The 24,458-nt window shown below is 50.4% G+C and overlaps 1 protein-coding gene across 9 annotated transcripts in view; it reads right to left on the bottom strand.

The window, feature by feature from the left end:
* MYO18A (myosin XVIIIA) overlaps positions 1 to 20,813 on the bottom strand; it is a 105,909-nt gene extending 85,096 nt beyond the window's left edge. For 4 of the 9 annotated variants that reach the window (XM_063718066.1, XM_024234823.3, XM_063718067.1 and 1 more), the window contains exons 1-2: positions 20,671 to 20,813; positions 6,615 to 7,694 (exon numbers count right to left, since the gene is read on the bottom strand). In XM_063718066.1, coding sequence (XP_063574136.1) covers positions 6,615 to 7,613 — 999 coding nt within the window. In that variant the 5' untranslated portion in view covers positions 7,614 to 7,694; positions 20,671 to 20,813. Of the gene's footprint in view, positions 1 to 6,614; positions 7,695 to 10,467; positions 10,967 to 19,207; positions 19,581 to 20,670 lie in introns of those variants that run through there. The other 5 variants (XM_063718062.1, XM_054536576.2, XM_063718071.1 and 2 more) reach the window with 5 other exon arrangements.
* Positions 20,814 to 24,458: the final 3,645 nt, after the last annotated feature.

Genomic DNA, 24,458 nt, shown 5'->3' on the forward strand with positions numbered 1-24,458 from the left:
TTCATTACCTAAAGGACTTAGATAGAGTCCATCACTGAGCCCCCAAGCCAGGATTCTCACATGGCGAGACTCAGATGCCAGGGGCGCCTGAAGCTTTGGCACAAAATGAAGAAAAATTTCCTGTTTAAAAAACAAACAAACAAACAAACAAACAAAAAACAGAAACAGAAACCAAAAACCCAAAGCAAAACAAAACAAAACAAAAACCCTCCAAGGATCACCTGCAGTAAAATCAGGAACAGACGCATTCTAGAACACTGAGCCAGGCAGCACACAGCTGCTCCACCACCACCAGAAAGCCCTAGGAAAGCCCAGTGCTCCAAACCCGGCCTGGCAGACCTGGAGGCAAGACCATTTTGAGTGTTCCCTTGGAATCCTGCAGGCCCCACTCCTGGCAGCAGCCAGGTACCCTAGGGACAAGGTTGATGAGGCTCTTACAGTTTCTAACCAGGGGTCTAGGGCTTCCCCTACAGCAAAAGGGCTCTCCTGTCCTTCTCCCAGATGCAGGCAACCCTGACTTGCCCATCTCCTGCAGGGCCACCAATGGCCAAGTCTGCAGGCCCGAGAAGCTGGCCTCTAATAAGCTAGAAAAGGATAGGAAGCACCCAGAAGCCCATCTCTCCCTTCACATGGCTGTCTATAAGGCTAGGGCTACAGGAAAAGTCCAGAAAAAAAGCATCAGAAAACCTCAGGAGCAAGGATGGGTGAACACTAGGATGGATTAATTAAAGAAGCTGCAAAATTACCCTCCTTGGATGGCTTTAGAGACTGGGCACAGGGAAGGGAAGGGTACTAATGTTTCTAAGCATTTACCACCTGCCAACATCTCACATACGTGAACTTGCCTAACATAAACATGCTTACCTTATATAAAGACCCACAAAATATACAGAATAAAAAGCAAGTCTCCTTTCAGCCTGCAATTCTATTCTGCTTCTCAGAGGCAATTGGAGTGAATTCACTGGGTATGCATCTTTCTCCAACTTAACCTTCTCAACCTCTGGGAGGATAGAATAGGCCTATTTCATAGAGATAACAGGTCACCTTCACCAGGAGGCCTCTCCTGATTGCACCCCCCTTCCCCCTAGGCAGAACTTCCTCCTGCCTCACTGTATGCCTGCACAGACTTCTGCAATAGCAGCTTTGCATTTCTTTACTTAGGTCTATGCTTCCTCAAGGAAAGATTATATTTTATTTATTTAATCCCCCAATGCCAGCACAGTGCCCGGTCCTTAGGTCAACTTCATTAAATATTTACTGAGGGAAAAGTGAACACTGAGGCTCTGAAAGGTTTGATAACTTTGGTAAAACCCAAACCCAGGTCTTTCTGGCTCCAAAGCCCATGCTCTTTCCACTGTAACATGCCCTCTCCCAAACCCACCTGAGTGTGGAGGTGGTTTACGTGAACATGACAACCTCATGAGGAACCCGACAGCCTGAAAGCCTTTGACTAGAAACTCCACCCCATACACTAAAACCTCCAACTAGCAGCCTCACGGTCCACCAGGAGAAGTACCCCTACCACAGCGACTAGACTTGGCTGGGGGGGAGTGGTAAGCCTTCCTTTAAAGACCCCCTCTCCCTTCCCGCCACATTCTCAAAAGCTCAGGGAGGGCCAGGTGTAGTGGCTCACGCCTGTAATCCCAGCACTTGGGAGGCCCGAGGCAGGTAGATAGCTTGAGCTCAGGAGTTTGAGACCAGCCTAGGCAACATGGTGAAACCCTGTCTCTAATAAAATATACAAAAATTAGGCTGGGCGTGGTGGCTCACGCCTATATTCCCAGCACTTTGGGAGGCTGAGGCGGGTGGATCACCTGAGGTCAGGAGTTCGAGACCAGCCTGACCAATATGGTGAAACCCCATCTGTACTAAAAATATAAAAATTAGCTAGGCGTGGTGGCAGGCACTTGTAATCCCAGCTACTCAGGAGGCTGAGACAGGAGAATCGCTTGAACCAGGGAGGCAGAGGTTGCAGTGAGCCGAGATCGCGCCATTGCATTCCAGCCTGGGCGACAAGAGTGAAACTCCATGTCAAAAAACAAAACAAAACAAAAAAATAGCCAGGTGTGGTGGTGTGTGCCTGTGGTCTCAGCTTCTCAGGAGGCTGAGGCGGGAGGATCGCTTGAGCACATAAGCCAAGATTGTCCCATTGCACTCCAACCTGGGTGACAGAGCAAGACCCTGTCTCAAAAAAAAAAAAAAAAAGAAAAATGCTCAGGAGGCCTTGCTTTCTGGCCAGCACCTCTGGCTCTTCATGGCAGGACAACCACATTGGGCAGGGTTTAGCTGGGTGGGCTTTTCTGAGCTCAGCAGAAAAGTCTTATACTCCAGATGCAGGAGGACATGCGTCGTCCTAAGGGACTCCATTTGTCCTCCCCTAGGATGGACCGACTGAGGATACAGACAGACTTGCCTTCTCCTCTCCCAGGCCTGGCCTCTGCCCCTTCTCAATGGGCATTGACTTTCCCATCCAGACTCATGGAAGTGGAGGAGGGAATTTTGATCCAACTGGGGTTTTAAGATCCTCAACTTTACCAACATCTCCCCTAACCTCACCAGACTCAGGAAACACTTGGCCTTCAGCAAACTTAAGAGTAACTGATCCAAATACAGATGCCCCCCAAGAACTTTCCCTAAGGAATCAAAGGGGAAAGAATGTAGCATCTTCCCAGTGCTCTGGTGGTCATGTGACCCCTCCTCTCCCTCAGGCCCCTACCAGTGGGTCACCAAGACCCCAGAGTCTGACTCAGTTGCTCGAGTCTGAGATGGCTCTCCATCCCACTGCCTCTACCTGAGTCCAGGTCTCCATCCATTCTCCTAGGATCACAATCACTCCCTCACCACTCTCCCCATAGCCAACTTTGCTACACCCTAGAGCATGCTCCATAAGCAGCCAGAGCGATTTCCTAAAACCTGTTCCTATTGCTCCCTGATTAAATTGCTTCAGTGCCCTTTGGTTAAAGTTCACGTTCCCCAGCACAGCTCACAGGGGCCTCCGTGACCTGGCTCCCGTGGATGCCTCCCAGTGCTTCTCCCAGCATTCCCTTCCCACACACCGTCTCCCAGCCTTATTCCTGAAATGTGTGATTCTCTCTCCATAACTTTAGGCCTTGGCATGTGTTTGTGACAGTGTTTCCCTTCCTCTTGCCTCCCCTTCACTCATCTACTACCCAGATGTCAGCTTTCGCTGACCCATCCACAAGACTGGACTTGAAGCCCCTCTGCTGCACTCCCAGCACCAGGACTGGCCCCTGTGGTTGAGCTTCTCAGAGGGTGCTGTCATGGTCTGCTACTGGACCATCTCTCCCGCTTACTATGAGCTCCTTGGGGCTGGGATTATGTGCTGCTCACCACTGGAGCCCAGGACCTAGTATGCAGTAACTGCTCAACAAATGCCTCCTTAATGGATGGGCAGGTGGAAGGATAGATGGCAGAAGAAAACGCTGTTCTCCCAGGCCTGCTGGTTGATTTCTACCAGGCTGTAAGTCTACCCTACCACGTGGCTCACCCCTGCTCCCAGCGGAACCTCATCTAGCAGCTACCAGGACACATGAAGGTGTGAACCCAGCATTCTAGACACACACCATGTGAGAGGGAAACCCAAGGGGCTGTGTCTCCCTGGGGCCTTCTAAACAGGCCATGGAGAGGAGCCGGAGGCCTGGCCCCATCTGTGTGCAGGAAGAGAACAGATGGCTAGTCAGCTCCCTCAGAACTCCCCGGGGACAGGCAATGTGTGGACACAGTTGATGGATGGCCTGATGGCAGGGTGGCCAGCAAGAGCTATCCCTGTGGGGCTACAGTCATCAGGGTATCCCTCCCAGGAGTCTGGAGGAGGCGGGAAGACTTCTCTTGGTGCATAACTGGGATTAGAACTGCTGCCAAGACAGGGAGCAGGAGGAGTAAAAGGAAGAGGAGGAGATAGAGGCTGAGGGTACAGAAGAGGCTGCAGCACCCCACACCACTCCCAGCCCTGTCCCAGGAAGCTGGAAATGCTGGGCTCACCCTGCTCCTCTCTGCTCGTGGCATGAGTCCCCACCACCTACCTGGGTGAGAAAAGATACGGGCTTCTTTCAGCCCTATGTGTCTCCTTATCCTGCCACATGGCTCTAGGAGATGCATGGGGATGGGGTTTGCTACTGTGTCCTCTGGCAGATGAAACAGGCTGAGGCTCGGGGAAGAAGTCCTCTGGGCACCAGCTGGGCTTACCCCATAGAAGCTAGAGTGAGCCAGCATTTCAGGGATACCAGCTGTAACTTGGAATCCACCAGGGCCTCCAAAGCTAAACCATCTACTTCCCCAGGGATGGGATAGCAGCAGCTAGTTGGGAAGGAAAGCTAGGAAAATCTGAGATGCCAGGATGATCCCTGTGCTATAAAGAGAAAACCAAACAGCATCTGGGATGCCAGGCCCAGGGCCCCACAGAGGCCTTGCTGTGGTTCAGCAGGGAGCTGGCAACAATCCCCTGGGGGATTCATTCTTTAAGAAGAAAATTCCATCTGCTAAAAGCAGTGTTAGCCTGGAAGAATGCAAACAGGCATGGCAACATGTTAGTCTTTGTTTCTGTTATTTTTTTTGAGACGGAGTTTAGCTCTTATTGCCCAGGCTGAAGTGCAATGGCTTGATCTCGGCTCACCGCAACTTCCGCCTCCCTGGTTCAAGTGATTCTCCTGCCTCAGCCTCCCGAGTAGCTGGGATTACAGGCATGCACTAACACGCCTGGCTAATTTTGTATTTTTAGTAGAGACGGGGTTTCTCCATGTTGGTCAGGCTGGTCTGGAACTCCCTACCTCAAGTGATCCACCCGCCTCGGCCTCCCAAAGTGCTGGGATTACAGGCGTGAGCCCCCACCACCCAGCCCAGTCTTTGCTTCTGACATAAAGACCCCTCCTTGTTCTTCCCTCTCTACCTCGTGGTTCTCTGAGTTCCACCTAACCTGGTGGCTAAAACATAGTAGGTGCTCAATGTGTGCTTCTGGAATGAAGAGTCCAGGTCTTCCACACAGGCCTCCTCCCATTCACTACTCTTCCCTGACCAGCACAGCTGCCTAAACCCAGCTAGCTCTGGGTTAAAGGAAGGCCTGGAACCCAACTACAGTGCTTCCTGACAGTCTGACCCTACCACTGCCAGCCCCTCTTCAGGCCCACGGTACTACTGGGTTGAGCAGCCATCCTTAGCAGCTGCTTCCCCTCCCTGGGAGAAAGCTGAGACCGGGACTCTGCCTGTTTCCTCCCATTAGCACTTCCTCCCATTTCTGACTTTGACACATCTGGCTGGTCACTTAGTACCAAAAGGTCCTGGTCAGGCAGCAGGGGCCAGATCTGGACGGTCCTAAAACCCACAGCTGGGAGGGGAAGATGGCCAGAGGTGGTCAACTTGTCCTTCGTATACTATCTCCAGGCAGGACATTCAAACTGCTATGTAGCCACCCTATCAAAAGACCCCTGGGATTAGTGAGCTTGATGCCCCATGGAGATCCACTCCTCCATCTGATCTAAACCTCTCTGCTCCTGTGCCTCCTGCTGCTCTTTTTGTGCAGGCAGCTGGGGTCTCAGGGACAGTCAGGACATACTATCTGTGCAGGTTTTATCCCTCTTGCTTTTCCAGGTCCATGCTTTTTTTCCTTTCAGGAGAGGTAATAAAGACTTGGAGCCCAAGTGATCTTTATAAATCAGATCCAGTTATTCCCCTGCTTCGAACCCTTCAATAGTCCCATTTCACTGGGATGAAATCTGAATTCCAACTGTGACTTACAAGGTCCTCCATGATCTGCCCCTGCTTTCTCTGCAGCCTCACCTGATATTCTCTTGCTCACTCAGGGGCAAGAGGAGGCTCTGGCCTGAGGTCATCCTTCCCAAAGATATAATCATACCAGCTGTACATCTCAGATGTTCCATGACGGCCCTAATTTGAAATCATTTGTCCTTTTTTATCCCCAAGATCTAAATAACATGGAAATATTGTATTTTACTGTCCAGATTGTCTCTTATATCTGGAAGTGACACATGTTAGCCTATACACACCAATTTAGGGCTCAGGAAATATGGTGCCCAAACCCCTCACCCGTCCTTGTAATGGAGAAGCTGAATACTTTCACGGTAATTACTAACCAACAGCAGAGCTCTCTCAAGGGCTCCAGGGCTGAAACTAAGGTTCAGGCAGAGCTTGGTCTAGCCCAGCACCCCTGAGAAAGGCATTTCGCTGAATTCAGTTAGGTCAATCCAACAGACACAGAACACTGGAGGGAACCATAAAACCATGAGGCCTGGCCAAACTGCTCAGAACTCTACCGCAGTGAACCTTTGGGGACTTGTCCTCAGCTCCCAGACAAGGTTGAGAAACAAAGGTGTGACTCCTTTAATGTCCTTGTCTTTCTTCATTAGGTTAAACATGGTGGGGGTGCTGTTTGTAGGGGTGGCACCCCCAGAGGATTATGAGCATGGGGCACCTTCTCCTGAGTTCATGCTTCCCCACAGGCTCAGAGAGCAGCAGGGCTTCCCCACTTACACACTGCTAGGCTCTGATCACAGCTCTTGGGTACCCCGATTACCCAGTCAAGCAGGAGGTGCCCACATTCCCCATCCCTGCTCAGCCCAGGTGCCCAGGGAAGCACTCACATCGGATGGCTCCCTGCGAGGTCCCTCGCCGCTCCGCAGCCAGCTCCTGCTGAGCTCGCTGAGCTCTGGAATGGGCTGCACCTTGAGCCGCACGCTGTCCCCTGACTGCCGGATCATCTCCACAATCTCATCCCTGGACTTGCTCTCCACATTGTGCCCATTAATCTCCACCAGTCGATCTCCTGGCACCAGCCCCAGGGCCAGGTCCTTGGTGCCTGCACCAGGCTCAGCAAAGTGGACCACACGCCGATAGACCTGGCCCTCGGGGCCCCGATCCAGCATGGTTGTGCGCCGCAGGGAGAAGCCAAAGTCTCCAGTGGGCCGTCGTTGCAGCTCCAGCTCCCGGAGGGCAGGTGGGGGCAGGGGCACCACGGGGGGCAGGCGCAGGTCGACTGGGAACTTTTTAGTCACTAGCTCAGGGGCTCGGGATCGGTGCCCTGGTCGAGGGATGCCTGGGCCAGGATGCTGCACCAGCTGTCCCTCCAGAGTCCTCACTTCCACCTGTGGTGAGGGGGCAGCAGAGTGCTCTGAGGGCGTCGAGGTTTCCGAGGCGCTCTCATCCCGGCTACGCTGGGAGAAGGAAAAGCGCTTGACAATCATCTGTGAGTTCTGCTTGGCCAGTGAGCCGAACTTGGCTGCCCGCTGCAGCACCGAGCCACGGAAGCTACCCTCCTCACCCTTGAGGTCATCGCTGGAGCTGGCTGTGCTTAGGTGGCCCGAGTCCAGGATGACGCTGCCCCGGTTACTGTCGGAGTCAATGTCAGTCAGGTGCAGGTCAGAGCCGCTGGCCACCTTGATGGGGATGGGGTTGGAGATTTCCAGGCGCGTCTTGGATTCACGCTTGGAGGAGCGGTTCAGGTTGAAGAAGCCACGTCGCAGGCTCATCTCCTCCAGGCTCCGAAGCTCTGCCGCTGACATCCGCTCCTTTTTCTCCTTTTTCTCCTTCTTCTCCTTCCGCCCGCCATCTTTGTCCTTGTCTTTCTTCATTAGGTTAAACATGGTGGGGGTGCCGTTTGTAGGGGTAGCACCCCCAGAGGATTATGAGTGCTTAGCACAGGGCCTTGGTGCCCCACTTTGCTGCTGCAAACAGAAACACACAGAGAGAAAGGTTATTCGAACAGAGCCTCATGTGTCTCCAGTCCAGACATAACCAAATGATACAGCTACTCCTCACTGGGTGCTAGCTATGTGCCAGGCACTCTGCTTTACCCAATATTGTCTCCATTGATTTAATCCTTACAACCCTCTATAGGTAGTTACTATTATTACCCCATTTTACAAATAAGGAAACTTGAGGTTTAGATAAGGCGGTAAAAGCCCAGATTCCAAAGCCTGTCATTTCCTTGAATATTTGATAGACCAAGGCTTAGGTGTATCTGGAGGTAGTATGTGGGAGACCTGACCTCCTGGTGAGAGAATGCTTCAAGCCAACCTGGGACCTGACTTAAGATTCAAACACAGGCTAGGCAGGGCGGCTTATGCCTGTAATCATAGCATTTTGGGAGGCTGAAGCAAGAGGATCGATTGAGGCCAGGAGTTTAAGACCAGCCTGGACAACACCATGAGATCCTATCTCTACAAAAATATTTTTAAAATTAGCCAGGCATGGTGGTGCATGCCCACAGTCCTAGCTACTTGGGAATCTGAGGATTGCTTGAGCCCAGGGGGTCGAGGTTGCAGTGAACTATGATCACACTACTCCAGCTTGGGCAACAGAGTGAGACCCTGTTTAAAAAAAAAAAAAAAAAAAAAAGATTCAAACTCAAAGGAAAAAGAAAAGGGACTCAACATCACCTCCCACAGACAATGTTCGTTTAAGCAACAGACATCCCATTCTTTGGACTCTTTCCTGAGCCTGTTATCCCTAGAGTAGCACCCTTAGCCACTGCCTAACAGAACTCAAAGGAACCAACATTTATTTAATGACTACCACTGGCTAGGCCTAATGCCAGGCACTTTACATGCACTATCTCCTCTGAACCTCACAGCATTCCTGCAAGGTAGATATCATTATTTCCACTGTACAAAGGAGGAAAATGGGACACAGAAAATTAAGTATATGTTAGTTGTCACACAGCTAATAAATGGTGATGTTGGGATTCAGTGGCAAATATTGTGTTCTTTCTAGGGCCTGGGTGACCAAAGTAAAGCAGCAAGAAAAGGAAGGGAAGTTCCAGACCAAACAGAGGATAGACAGCTGCGAGGTGGGGGTAGGGTAGGGTCCACTGGATAAACAGGATCCTAAAAAATTCACATCCTTTTCCCCAGACCAACACCTAAATATAGCCCCAGGAAGAAAACTGTGGTAGCCTGAAAGAAAATCCCAGCCCCAGGGTGTGTGCAACCTACCCACCAACCTACCCAACCCCCTGCACATCTAAGTGGGGACAGGACTGATAAAAACCTGGTGGGGAAGAGTTGAGAGAGTCTTTCTTGTTCTAACCAGCAGGGAACAAGAAGAAATAGGCCATGCCACCTAACTGGAAATTAAATGACATTTTTTCTCTCTCTCTGAAAGCCTACCCCTCTGAGTTTCATACATAGGATCTACAAGCTTATCCCTTCTAGTAATGGCCTCTTGCCGGCCCTGGACAGGCCTTTCCTCTCTGTGTGCTCCACCCCTACAACCAAGCAGGGCCCTCCAGGATCCCCAGTCTACTGAGAGGGACCACCCTTCAACCCTGGTACAATGCTCAGGAAGGTATCAAGGTCAGAAATTCCCAAAGGCCCTAATGCAATGGCTAATTGCTTCCCCCTGCCCAGCACCCTGACTGGTGTTGCTCCTGGCATACCAACTCATCTCCTTTCTAGAGCAGTGCTGTCCATAAGAAATATAATTCAAGGCCAGGTGCAGTGGCTCATGCCTGTAATCCCCAATACTTTAGGAGGCTGAGGCAGGCAGATCACTTGAGGTCAGAAGTTCAAGACCACTGATGCCTATAATCCCAGCACTTCGGAAGGCTGAGGCAGGCGGATCACCTGAGGTCAGGAGTTCGAGACCAGCCTGGCCAACATAGTAAAACCCCATCTCTACTAAAAATACAAAAATTAGCCAGGCGTGATGGTGCACGCCTGTAATCTCAGCTATTCAGGTGGCTGAGGCATGAGAATCACTTGAACCCAGGAGGCAGAGGTGGCGCAATCTCGGCTCACTGCAACCTCTGCCTCCTGGGGTTCACGCCATTCTCCTGCCTCAGCCTCCCGAGTAGCTGGGACTACAGGTGCCTGCCACCACGCCCGGCTAATTTTTTGTATTTTTAGTGGAGATGGGTTTTCACCGTGTTAGCCAGGATGGTCTCGATCTCCTGACCTCATGATCCGCCTGCCTCGGCCTCCCAAAGTGCTGGGATTACAGGCGTGAGCCACTGTGCCCAGCCTTGAACTTGTTGGTTCTAAATGCTACATGCACAGTACCTGGGAGTTAGAAAACAGGAAATCTAGGGCCCAAAAGGCACACAGCCAGGGGCCTTGGCCAGGTAGGTCTGGACTGATTTGGGATAGAGGAGTACCTGACAGCCAGCATTCTCTCTTCAGGGCTCTACTGTGACAAGGGGAGTCTCTCTCCTCCTGAATGTTGATGGGGTGTGGCACAGACCTACCATAAACCAAGATGTGGGGTCTTCAGCTGTTACTGCCCACCTTATACCTCACCCACCACTGCCTGCACCATCTTAAAGGGATGGTTTAGAAGATAACTCCAGGGGCACTTGTGGAAGAAATGAAGAAAGAAATGCACATTGGGGACTTGGATGGGACAAACAAGAGTATCTTGGCCTCAGTTCAACCACAGAGAACCCAAGTGACTATAATGCTGTCCCACCAAGATGCCCAATTCTCGGTCTATAATGCTTACCCAATCCTGGCTCTTTGCTGGGGGCTAGATCGCTGAGTAATGTGAGTGGAAAGGATCTCCCAGAATTCTAGGATCCTTGGGCTGGAAAGGTCCCTGAAAAAGTCTGAGCAAAAGCTTGTTCCTCACTGTCACTGCAGCAGGCAGGACAGCAGACGGTCACAGCAGCAGCACAAGGGATGGCGCTGGCCAGAAGTTTTAGGAGATGTGGTATCTAGGCCTGGATCTGCCAAAAAATCGCTGGGGGACCTTGCGCCTGTCACTCTGCTCAAGGTTGAACTACATGATCTAGATCTCTTCTGGCTCTAAAATTCTAAATATCTAAGTCTCCTGTGGACACAGGTTAAGTTATTAACTTTCTACCAAAGGCACCCCTCTCATCCCAACCCTGGGGCCTTCAGAAAATGAGGCTATGCCAGCCCTTCCCTCACCACCCCTGTCCTGCCACCACAATCTTCACAGCTCAGAAGGCACCTCTTCCCCACTGCCATCCCCATAATCGCCAGGCCTGGCTGTGGACTGGTTCACTCCTGAGTCTAGAGCTGCCTGGCTGTCTGCAGCCTCCCGTCCAGGATCAGAGCTGCAATGCGACTGCTGCTCCATCACCTTCTTGTAGACTTTGCACTTTCCAGCACCTCCTGGCCTCAGGTCCAAAGTCTCCAACAGCTCTGATACCACCACCTTCCTACCCCCTATTCCAGGCTGCAGTTTCCATCTGCCTCCCGTTCCTCTCCTACCCTCTCCCTCCACTCCAGTAAAGGTAACCTTACAATTTTCCTGACCTCCTTTTCTGCGTTTCTCTCCTCATCATACTCTAAGAAGTTTTTCCTAATTTTAAGAAAAGGAAGGCATCTATGTAAGTTAGGGTATGGACCCGAATTATCTTGATCTTACTATCCCCAAAAACAAAAAGAAAGTACAATCTGTCAACTCAGCTGCTCTATCACTTTAAGAGAGTAAGCATCCCAAAGGCAACGACCATTAACCTCAAATAGACATCTATCTGTCCATCAGGGAGTGTATAAACAATGCTCATATTCATGCAATGGAATACTACTCAGCAAGAAAAAGGAAACAACTAAAGATACACACAATGGGGATGGACTTCAAAATCATGATGTCAAGTGAGAGGGAAAGAAGTCTTTGACAAAGAGCACATATGGGTATGATTCTCTTTATATGAAGTTCTAGTGCAGGCAAAACTAACCTATGGTGGGGGTAGGAGTGGGATCGCATGAGGGAACTTTTTTGGGTGATGTTCATGTCCTGTATGTTGATAGTGGTTTGGGTTGATAAGTATATGCACTTGTCAAGTTATCAAACGGTACACATAAGATTTGTGCATTCAGCCAGGCACGGTGGCTCACGCCTATGATACCAGCACTTTGGGAGGCCGAGGCGGGTGGATCACGAGGTCAGGAGATCGAGACCATCCTGAAACCCCGTCTCTACTAAAAATACAAAAAATTAGCCAGGCGTGGCGGCACGCACCTGTAGTCCCAGCTACTAGGGAGGCTGAGGCAGGAGAATTGCTTGAACCTGGGAGGTGGAGGTTGCAGTGAGCCAAGATGATTGTGCCACTGCACTCTAGCCTGGAAGACAGAGTGAGATTCCACCTCAAAAAAAAAAAAAGATTTGTGCATTCATTGTTTGTAAATATTCACTCAAAAGAAAAGAACTATAAACAAATATTGAACTCTAGTGAATGATATATATGTTAAAGTATTTGGGGCGAAATATACTGATGTCTACATTTTACTTTGAGGTGTAAAATTTTAAGACAGCTTGATGAGGTTGGGCAAGGTGGCTCACACCTATAATCCCAACACTTTGGGAGGCTGATACGGGCAGATCGCTTGAGTTCAGGAGCTGGAGACAAGCCTGGGCAACATGGCAAAGCCCTGTCTCTACTCAAAGTACAAAAAATTATCTGGATGTGGTGGTGCATGCCTGTGGGAGCTACTTGGGAGGCTAAGGTGGGAAGATCACCTGAGCCTGGGAGGTCGAGGCTACAGTGAGCCACGATCACGCCATTGCATTCCAGCCTGGGTAACAGAGTGAGACCCTGTCTCAAAACAAAGAAAAAAAGAAAAAAAAAAAAACCACCATAGCCTAATGGATGGATCAAGGGATAAAGATGTGTAAAAGCAAGGACAGGAAAATGTTAATTGTAGAATCTAGGAGATGGAGGGTATTCATTGCAAAATTCTTTAACTTTTCTGAATGTTTGCAGGTCATTGTGATAAAATTTTGGGAAAAAATATGTATCTATCAGCCACTTCCTAAAGGCAAGCAACATAAAGATAAATAAGCCCAGTGTCAGAGCTCGGGCTTTGGATATCAAGTAACAAACCTGTGAACAAATCTGAGTAAACAGGGCCGGGTGCGATGGCTCATGCCTGTAATCCTAGCACTTTGGGAGGCCGAGGAGGGCAGATCACCTGAGATCAGGTGTTCGAAACCAGCCTGGTCAACACGGTGAAACCTTGTCTCTACTAAAAATAGCTGGGCATGGTGGCATGTGCCTGTAATCCCGGCTACTCAGGAGGCTGAGGCAGGAGAATCGCTGAAACCCGGGAGGCAGAGGTTGCAGTGAGCCAAGATCACGCCACTGCACTCCAGCCTGGGCGACAGAACGAGACTCCGTCTAAAAAAAAAAAAATTAAATAAAAATGAAAACAAATCTGAGTAAATAGCTATGAAATCTCAGGCAAGTCACTTAAGGCCTCCATGCCTCCATTTCCCCATCTATAAAATGGAGATAATAATGGTACCTACCACCTAAGGTGGGGGAATTAAATGAAATATATTTAATTACCCTCAGAGAGGTACCTAATAGTAGCAGGGCACATTTTTTGCCATCTAAACGACACAGTAGAGAGGATAACAGAGTGCACAAGTATGACTAAAATAAGTCAAAACCTTTGTACATGGAAAGTAAAGCCCAAAGAAGTGAAGGTAACTTGATAAGCACAAGGCCAAGCTGGATCACACTGGCTTGAGTCCAGAGGGCCCACGTAGCTAGTGCCAAGGATACTATGGACAGGCAATTTGTAGGGGCAGAAATACAAATGGCCAACAAACATGAACAGGTATTCAGCCTCCACAACATTCACAGACATGTGAAATTGAGGTATACTATTTTCAATTAGCAGTTTAGTAAAAACTATCAAGGATGATAACATCAATCAATTAGGGCATGGGATGCAGGGAGTCTCATAAGTCTTGGTGGAAACACAAATTGGTAGGTTGGTGCAAAAGTAATTATGGTTTTTGCCGTTACTTTTTTTTTTTTTTTTTTTGAGACAGAGTCTGGCTCTTTCGCCCAGGCCAGAGTGCAGTGGCACAATCTCTGCTCACTGCAAGCTCCGCCTCCCGGGTTCATGCCATTCTCCTGCCTCAGCCTCCCGAGTAGCTGGGACTACAGGCGCCCGCCACCGCGCCTGGCTAATTTTTTGTATTTTTAGTAGAGACAGGGTTTCACCGTGTTACCCAGGATAGTCTCCATCTCCTGACCTCGTGATCCGCCCGCCTCAGCCTCCCAAAGTGCTGGGATTACAGGCGTGAGCTACCGCGCCCGGCCTGCCGTTACTTTTTAATGGCAAAAACCTCAATTACTTTTGCACCAACTAATGTATTTTCAGAGGTCAAGTTAGTGGTATCTGTGAAAAAAAATGTTTTTTTTTAAGAGACAAGGTCTTGCTTTGTCACCCAGGCTGGAGTTTGGTGGCTCAATCATAGATCACTACAGCCTTGAACTCCTGGGCTCAAGTGATCCTCCTGTCTTAGCCTCCTGAGTAGCTGTGGCTATAGGTGTGTGCCACCATTACTGGCTAATTTTTTAAAAATTGTTTTAGAGACAGGTTCTTGCTATTCTGTCCAGGCTGGTCTCAAACTCCTGGCCCCAAGCAATCCTCCTGCCTCAGCCTCCTGAGTAGCTAGGATTACAGGCACCACCACTGCACCTGGCATATGAAAATATTTATGTACATATTCTTTGGGCAATTCCATTATAAGACATCAATAGGTACATTCACATAATACACACGGCTAATCCTTGCAGCATTGTTTATAATAGCAAGTCTATAAATATAAAAGTCCTTACTAGAGAATAGTAAAACTGGCCAGGTGCAGTGGCTCAGGCCTCTAATTCCCGCACTTTGGGAGGCCAAGGCGGGAGGACTGCTTGAGCCCAGGAGTTTGAGACCAGCCTAGACAACACAGTGAGACTCTGACTTCACAAAAAAATTTTTTTAAAGTAGCTAGGCAGTGGCGCACACCTGTAATACCAGCTACTTGGGAGGCTGAGGTGGGAGGATTACCTGAGCCTAGAAGTCAAGGCTGCATGAGCCAAGATTCGTGCTACTGTGCTCCAGCCTGGGTGGAGGGAGATTATGTCTCAAAAAAAAAAAAAAAAAAAAAAGCCAGGCATGGTGGCTCACAACTGTAATCCCAACATTTTGGGAGGCTGAGGCAGGCAGATCACTTGAGGTCAGGAGTTCGAGACCAGCCTGGCCAACATGGTGAAACTCCATCTCTACTAAAAATACAAAAATTTGCCGGCGTAGTGGTGCACCTGTAATCCCAGCTACTCAGGAGGCTGAGGCAGGAGAATCGCTTGAATCCAGGAAGCGGAGGTTGCAGTGAGCCGAGATCACGCCATTGCAGCACTCCAGCCTGCGCGAGAAGGCGAGACTCTGTCTTAAAAAAAAAAAGCTAAATTATACAACTGAGCAGTTGTATAATTATAAAAGAATGAAGTAGATTTGTATACACTGACCTGGAAAGATTCTATACTATATTGTTAAGTGAAAAAACAGGTTGCAGGATAGTTTATAATTTTGCTAAAATTTAAAAACCTATATATATATGTGTGTGAATATATTACATGTACATTGTGTACAATATTTGCATATGTGCAGGAAAAACATATGCTCTGGGGAGGAGACTGGAATTTTAGAAGGGTCAAATAGACTTGTGTTTCATCCATATTTTAATATTTTTTCTTTTTTTAAATAATAGAGATGGGGTCTCACCATGTTGGTCAGGCTGATCTTGAACTCCTGGCTTCAAGTGGTCCACCCACCTTGGCCTCCAAAGTGCTAGATTATAGGCATGGGCCACCACACTCGGGCTATATTTTAATTTTTTAAATTAAAGAACGTTCATCTGGTAAATGTGTATTTGCTTACACCTAGGAGCTTTAGGGAGTGGGATTATCTATCATTTTTCTTCTACTTTTATTTCATCTTTTTTTTTTTTTTTTTTTTTTGAGACAGGGTCCCACTGTGTCCTCCAGGCTAGAGTGTGTTGCGATCTCGGCTCACTGCAGTCTCAACCTCCTGGGGCTCAAGCGATCCTTCCCACCTCAGCCTCAGCCTCCTGAGTAGCTGGAACTATAGGCACGTGCCAGCACACCCAGCTAATTTTTGTATTTTTTGTAGAGACAGGGTCTCACCATGTTGCCCAGCCTGGTCTCAAATTCCTGGGCTCAAGCAATCTGCCTATCTCGGCCTCCCAAAGTCCTGGGATTACAGGTGCGAGCCACTGTGTCCGGCCTCCTACAGAAATTTTTTAAATATTTATATAAGATGATATTTTATAAAACATATATTAAACTATAAACATATATAATGCCTAATATATATAACAAGCTTTTAAAAAGCAGTCTGGCCAGGCGCAATGGCTCACGCCTGTAATCCCAGCACTTTGGGAGGCCGAGGCAGGTAGATGACGAGGTCAGGAGTTAAAGACCAGCCTGGCCAAGATGGTGAAACCCTGTCTCTACTAAAAATACAAAAAAGTAGCCGGGTGTGGTGGTGGGCGCCTGTAATCCCAGCTACTCGGGAGGCTGAGGCAGAGAACTGCTTGAACCCCGGAGGCAGAGGTTGCAGTGAGCCAAGATTGCGCCACTGCACTCCAGCCTGGGTGACAGAGCGAGACTCTTTCTCAAAAAAAACAGCGGTCTGGAAAAATTCGATCCAAAAATTTATCAGTGGTCATCTCTGGAGAGTAGGGGAGAAGAAGGGTAACACTTTAGTAACGCTTTAGCTTTCTACCTAATGATTCAACTTTTTTCCAGACTAAAAAAAAATGGACAAACTAGTAGGCAATCCACTAGCAGTAAAGCTGCAAACAGGGTAATGGTCAGTTTAAGGATTGCCTTCATGTCTTGAAAAAGTTTCAGTGGCTTGGGGGACTTGGTTAAAATAGAGCTCACTGGTGTCTTGTGGCTGTAAGTGGGGACACATTTAAATGGGTCACCTAGCAGCTGGCAAAAGAAAAAAAAACCCCAGGAAATGGAAACTATAACGTTAGAGTCCCAAGACAAGGGTGCCCAGACTTGGCTGTGGTGGATAGATACTTGGGTCAGTCCTCCCACCCCCACCCCCAGACCACACTCATAAATAAATACAAAAGAAATACTTTCCCGAGAGAGCCGGCCTGTCTCCCTTGGCCTCTGACCTCCCTGAGCGGCCGTTTCCTCCAGCCCCGGGACCCCCATCTCGGCTCTGCCCCGCGCCAAGGGTTGTAGCAGCGGCCGGAGGGGTCGCCAGCACCTGGCCTGGCCCCGTGCTCCAGGGGGAGCCTCCTCCCGGCCGGCTGTGCTGAGCTCCGTAGCGCCGGGTGACTCCCTGCCAGGTCACACGGAGCTTATCTGGCTCCAGGTGTGCTCCCTCACTCCGACTGCACGCTTCTCACGTGACATTAGCCAGCCCTCACGCCGCCGCGCGGGGAGCCGGGCGGCCCTTGGCGTTTCCCCGCGGCTGGGCCGGCGCAGCCGCAGCCCCGCGGCGCCTCCCGCTGCGATCCCATCTCCCCCGGAAGGCAGCAATCCCGCGGGCCCAGGAGGAACGCGAGCGGGAAAGCTCCTGCGGCCCCGCCAGGTCCCCTGCTGCTCTTCCAGGTGCACCGCCTGGCGCTCAGCTCCGCTAACATCCCCTTCCGTGTGACCTTGAGCAAGTCCCCTCCCCTCCCTAGGCCTCCACTATTTCAGCTACAGTATCTTCAAGGGCCTGAGAGCTCAGATTTGGCCCTCAGCCTCTGCTGGAGAGCTATTCTGCTCAACCACACACTGCAGGTTGTAATCCCGCTCTGCCTCCGACTTGCTGTGTGACCTTCAGCCCATCATCCAACCTCTCTGAATATTAGAGAATAATCACAATAATCTCTTGTAAGTGATGATAAAGTACTTGGCAGACAGAAAGGGCCCTGGGTCCTGTAAAATCATCAGTCCAACAACCAAAACTGCTGCCTGACTCTAAACTGTTTGAAATGTCAAGGGAAACTGACATTTTACAAGCCCTGCAATTCCTACCTCAAGAGAAGGGCAGGGAAGTGAAGGTGGGAAGTGGAGGCTCACCAGGTCTGCTCACCACCCCTCCCAATCCAGCTCCTACCTCGGCACCTCCCCACCTCCTCTAATTCAGGCCACCTTGGAAAATGCTAGGGGGAAAAAAATGGTGATGGGGTGGGGTGTGCAGATCTTAAAGCACCCGGGGGTCTGACCCAAAGCAGAACTTAAACTCCATCAAGCCGCCCTACCAATCCCAAGTCCTGTGGGAACCTGTCAATTACAGCAAACAGTGGGCTGGGCCCTCCTACTGCCCCAAACCTTTAAACTACAACCAGCCAGAGCCCCTCAGTTTTCCCACCACACTCAGGCCTGGGACCCCAGGCCACCAACAAAACCCAGCTCACATGGATGCTCTGGCTCCTGCCTGTGGCATCCACTCCAGGTGAGAGGATCTGGCTGGGGAGAGACCTCTGGTTTGAAGGATTAAGAACAACCCTGCTGCCCTGAAGACCTGTGACACAGCAAGTCCGGATGAAGACTTCCTGAGTTCCAACAACTCCCAGCTCCACCTCAGCAGGGTGGATTCTCCCTTTCACATGAGCCCCAGTTCTGCCCCACCCAGTCCACCTTTAGGTACCTGCCTCTGGGGGACCCAGAGTTTTCAGGCCCAGTTTCTGAAGACACATGCAGTCCTCAATGAACAGCCACTACCAGGGCCAGTGAGGGGGCCTCCAGGGAACTGGCTGGCTACCTAGACAGCCCGGGAGTGAGGCCGAGAGACCAGCTGGGGGTCACGAAGGGCATAACCCACATGAGGAAAGTCTGGGGCGCAGGAGGAAGCCCTCAGGCACACACACTGGCACCTAGGCCAGGCCAGGAGAGAGTAAACAAACTAGACACTCAGAGCTACCAGGCACCAGGTCATCAACTGTTCAAAGTTCAAAGCTCCCAAAGGAAGTGACCGCCAGCCTGTGGCCCCTCCCACGCCCACCCTCCACCCCCACCTACAGCCCTTCTCATTCCCCTAATCCCCTCAACACAACAGCTGCCCCCAAAGCCATGGTTTTCCTGGAATTGAGGCCACAACCCTGATGTCCTCAACCCAAAATGGACAAGCACACCTCCACCCGAGGCTATATATAACCCGTCATGTCAAATCCAGAAACCAGGAGGATGTTTCCTGGAAAGCCTTCATCACAAAAAAACAGAGGGGAAGCTGAGGAGGTGGGAAGCCCATGGACAAAGAGCCAGTGAGGCTTGTCAGGAAGCCAGAGACCTCAGGAGAGCAACTTTCAATATCCCCAGATGGAAAGTAGCCCCTGAACTAAAAAGGGTGGAGAACATTAGGCCAGGCCTGTTGCCACAACAACAGGGCACCAACCTGCCCAAGAAAAGGGCTCCAAAGCACAACGGAAAGGCAGCTGATTCAATGGGCTCTGTACTCACCGTCCTGCTCAGGTGATCTTGCTCTTAATCACCCAGGTGGCCTCCCCTCCCTTCCAGCACGCCCCAGTGCATACACACTTCCCAGAGCTCACTTGCCACAGGGGCACTGATGAGGCCTTCTCGGCCACAGACACGCCAGGGGCTCCAAAAGACAAGGCGAACCCACACTAACTAGCTCAAGTCATTGGCAGGGTGAAGCGGGGAGAGAATCCAATTCTTTAATTCGGGGCAGCCATCTGAGGGCATGAAGGCCCCTACCCAGAACAAGTCCCTCTCAGGAAGCATTTCCCCAGCCCTCCCCACACAAATACAAACTATGAGGCCAGCGCCAAACACATGCCCCATTGGCAAAGCGGCCAGGCAAAATGAATACCGGCTCAAAAACAAACTGGCTGTCTTCCTCCCCATCTCCCCTACCCCCCACCTTTAGCTCATTCTGGCCGCAACCTTTCCAACTAATCAGCAAGACACATGTGCCTTGCAGTAGGGCAACTCCCCCATCTCCACCCCCAAAACAAAGCCCCAATGCCTGGCCTGTCCCTGCGGGCCTTATCGCACCCAGGAACATGACCCACACTCCTGGCCGGGTTTGGGACCAAGGAGCGCACCCCCACTAACAAGGGGCAGGGTGAAGGGGCAGCCACCCCTACCACCTCCCCTTCCCATTGGCGAAACAACTGGCATGACAGGTTAGCAGGGCGGGGCGTCGGGGCGGTCTCTCCAGAGGCCTGGGGCAGCTTGTCCGACCTTCCCACACGCACCCCACCCCTCTGCAGGGAAAGGTGAGGTGAGCATTCAATCGCAGGGCACAGCCTGCACTCCCTAATCCCCAAAGCCTGCCACCATTCACCCTCTCATCTTCTGTCCCAAGAGGAGGGGGCCCAGGGAAGCGGGGTCTCCATTGTTTTGCCAGCTGTCTAGCAGCTGCTCCTTTGAGAGGAGCCCGCAGTCTGCCCGGCAGTGAAAGAGTGAAGGCCGCTGGGAGGGATAAAAGGGTCGGTAGAGGTGCTCCCCTTCCCCGCTGCCTTCCTCAGCGCCCCGCTCGCTCGCTCGCTCCATCGGGAGGCCTGGACGGGGGCAGGAGAAGTCCCCCCACCCCCGAGGCTGCAGCCCCCATCCCGCAGCTCCGGGCCACCTGGGCGCCTCCAAGCGCCAAATCCCCCCACACTGAAGGCCACCCTGTCCTGCCTCCCTGCGTCCCCCCAGGTTGGCTGGAAGGGCCGGTGGTACCCCTTCCCCGCCGCTCCCGGTCGGCCCCCACCCCCGGGCGTCGAGCTCCACAGCGTCGCCAGGGACGGGAGCCGGGAGTCCGGGCCGCTGCTTCCAGGGGACGGGGGAGGAGGAGGAGCCGGCGGGCCCCGCCGCCCGCCCGCCCGCCCCCGCCCTCCCGGCCGGAACCCGCCTCGCCGCCCCACCAAGCCGGGCCCGCCACCGAGCGGCCGCCGCCGCCGACCCGCACTCACCGGCCACCGGAGCCCGCCCGGCAGGCAGCAGAAGCGGAGACGCGGCATCCAGCAGCCTCGGCCCGGTCAGGGCTGGAGCAGAGCGCAGCGCGGCGCAGCTCAGCGCCGCCCCCAGCGACCGCGCAGGCCGAGCCGAAAGGGAGCTCCCTGCTGGCGGCTGTGGGGATAAACGCCCGGCCTGCCTGGCAGCGCCAGTGCGCGCCGCCAGACGTGGGCCAGGCGGGCCGGGCGCTGCCCTGGCAGCCTCCGTCCGCAGTGGACTCCGAAGCCCCTCTCGCTGTGTCTGAGAGAGGCCCTGCCTGGAGTTTCTGTCTGCACTGGGCACTGGAGACTGTCCGAAAAGGGTCCGAAAGGGGCCGAGTGGCACTGCCCAGGACAGGCACCAGGGTCATGATGAACGTATAGAAGAGGGGCTGTCCAAGGCAGGCACCGAACTCTGCAGGCTGTGTTCAAGGTAGTGCTGTCTAGAGGAAGCAATTAAGCCTTACTGGCCGCCTCCTCCCAAGGTGGCTCTGCAGAGGCACACACAGGGCCCTGCTAGATGGTGCCCCAGGCTCAGTCCAGACCAGGTACTGCCTGCCATGTCCGAGATGGCACTGCCAGAATGCACTCCCCGAGGTAAAAACAGACTCCCAATAGCTTGGTCTGATACAGCCCTGCCTCAAAATGGAGTGGATCAAGAGGCGTACCAGGGCCCGGGAGCCATGGCTGTAAGTGCCACTCACTCCCTGAAGGAGTTCACCAGTGCCAAGATTAACACTTTCAGAAGCTCTTTGGAATGCAGTCTGTCCCTGGGTCCACCGTGTGCTGTAAATATCAAGTGAGCTGCTCTACCCACCAAGAAGACAGTTTATACTTCCTGGGAGAGGCCAAGGGACATCCAGATACCAGGCCTCCAAGATAGGTGCTATGTCTAGAGTTTGGAGAAAGAAGGAAATGGGGACACTTCCCTGGCAGTGTCCATGCTGGAGTGGGGTGTGCCAGAATGTGGAAGAAACTGAGTGGGGTGGTGCAGGAAGAAGGGTGTAGCAGACAAAGGCTGCTGCCTCCCTAGACAGCCCAAACAGGTACTTCTCCAGGCAAGGGCAGCCCAACCTGACAGACCAGGGAAGGCTAGAGCAAGGAGGCTCAGAAAGCAGAGAGTTGAGTAAGAGTTAGGAGTTCCTGAGGAATAGACCCAGGCGGGATACACATTTTGGAATAATATGCAACTCAAACTCAATTTAACAAACTGCCGGCTAAGTGCCAAGTGCAGCCCCAGGCACTTGGGGTGACACAGAAGGAGATTAGACATGGCATATCTCCAGGGAAATCACATGGGGAACAGGTAGAGCTGAGCTGTGATAGTAGTAGGATTCACCATGCTGGCATAACTTGGATGATGAGATAGGTGCTATGATGGGAGGCTTATTTGGCTTGAGGAGTGAGAAGAGCAGCTTCAAAAACATGACATTTGAGGCCAGGCATGGTGGCTTATGCCTGTAATCCCAGCACTTTGGGAGGCTGAGGTGGGCAGATCACTTGAGGCCAGTGTTCAAAACCAGCCTGGCTAACATGGCGAAACCCCATCACTACTAAAAATACAAAAAATTAACCGGGCATGGTAGTGCATGTCTATAATCCCAGCTACTTGGGAGGCTGAGGCAGGAGAATCTCTTGAACCCGGGGAGCAGAGGTTGCAGTGAGCGGAGATTACACCACTGTACTTCAGCCTGGGCGACAGAGCAAGACTCTGTCTCCAAAAAAGAAAAAAAAAAAACCAAAAACCCAAAACATGACATTTGAGCAGAACCTTGCAGGCTAGGTAGGACAATGACTATCATTAGTGTTTCCTGAGTACCTACTATATACTATACACTATCTCTATTCCTCACAATGAACCTATGAGGGAGACATTATTATTATAAATAGGGGTTGAGTGCATGGACTCTGGAGCTGGATTGCCTGGGTTCAAATCTCAGTTCTGTAAAGTACTAGTTGTGTTACTCTGGGTGATTTTTTATAAATCACCTCTCTGTGCTTCACTTTGTTCATCCAAAAAATTGGGATAATAACAGTGACTACCTCCCTCAAAATTTGTTTTGAAAATTATATAAGCTTAGTCTTTTTAACACATAGGGCTTTTCAACAAACTGGACATCCACATGCAAAAAAAAAAAAAAAAAAGGGGGGTCTAGACACAGACTTTATACCCTTCACAAAAATTAACTCAGAATAGATGATATACCTAAATGTAAAACACAAAATTATAAAACTGTCTCCTAGAGGATAACATCTAGGAGAAAACCTAGATGACCTTGAGTATCACAATGACTCTTTAGATACAACACCAAAGGCACCATAAAAGAAAGGGCTGATAAGCTGGGCTTCATTAAAATTAAAAATGTCTGCTCTGCAAAAGACTGTCAAGAGAATGAGAAGACAAGCCATAACTGGGATAAAATATATGCAAAAGACATCTGATAAAGGATTGTTATCCAAAATACGCAGAGTTTTAAAAACTCAACAATAAGAAAATGAACCACCCAATTTAGAAATGGGCAAAAAACCTGATCAGACACCTTAGCAAAGAAGATATACAGATAGCAGTAAGCAAAAGAAAAGATACTCAACATTGTATGTCATTAGAGAATAGCAAATTAAAGCCAGGTGTGGTGGCTCAGGCCTGTAATCCCAGCACTTTGGGAGGCCGAGGCGGGTGCGTCACGAGATCAGAAGCTCGAGACCATCCTGGCTAACATGGTGAAACCCCGTCTCTACTAAAAATATGCAAAAGACATCTGATAAAGAACTGTTATCCAAAATATGCAAAGAGTTTTAAAAACTCAACAATAAGAAAATGAACCACCCAATTTAGAAATGGGTAAAAAACCTGATCAGACACCTTAGCAAAGAAGATACACAGATAGCAGTAAGCAAAAGAAAAGATACTCAACATTGTATGTCATTAGAGAATAGCAAATTAAAGCCAGGTGCAGTAGCTCATGCCTGTAATCCCAGCATTTTGGGAGGCCAAGGCAGGTGGATCAGGAGGTCAAGAGATCAAGACCATCCTGGCCTACATGGTGAAACTCTGTCTCTACTAAAAGAACAAAAATTAGCCGGGTGTGGTGGCACGCACCTCTAGTCCCAGCTACTCAGGAGGCTGAGGCAGGAGAATCACTTGAACCCAGGAGGCAGAGGGTGTAGTGAGCTGAGATTGCGCCGCTGCACTCCAGCCTGGGTGACAGAGCAAGACTCCGTCTCAAAAAATAATAATAAATAAAAAATAAAAGAGAATAGCAAATTAAGATAACCATGAGATAAAACTACTTTATTTACCTAAATTTGGATTTTGGCCAAAATCTAAAACACCAACAACTCCAAATGCTAGCAAGAATGTAGAGCAACAGGAACTCCCATTCTCTGCTGGTAGCAGTGCAAAATGGTATAGCCACTTTGAAGGACAGTTTGGTGGTTTCTTAGAAAATGAAACATATTCTTACCATACAATCCAACAATCCCACTCTTTGGTATTTATCCAAATGAGTTGAAAACTTATGTCCACACAAAATCCTGCACATGATGTTTGTAGCAACTTTATTCATAATTGCCAAAACTTGGAAGCAACCAAGATGAACTTCAGTAGGTAAATGGGTAAATAACCTATGGTATATCCAGACAATGGCATATTGTGTGGCACTAAAAAAGAAATGAGCTATCAAGCCATGAAAAGACATGGAGGAAACTTAAATGTATATTAATAAATGAAAGAAGCTGATCTGAAAAGGCTACATGTTGTGTGATTC

This window comes from Pongo abelii, chromosome 19, assembly GCF_028885655.2.
Source record: "Pongo abelii isolate AG06213 chromosome 19, NHGRI_mPonAbe1-v2.0_pri, whole genome shotgun sequence".
Taxonomy (NCBI): Eukaryota; Metazoa; Chordata; class Mammalia; order Primates; family Hominidae; genus Pongo; species Pongo abelii.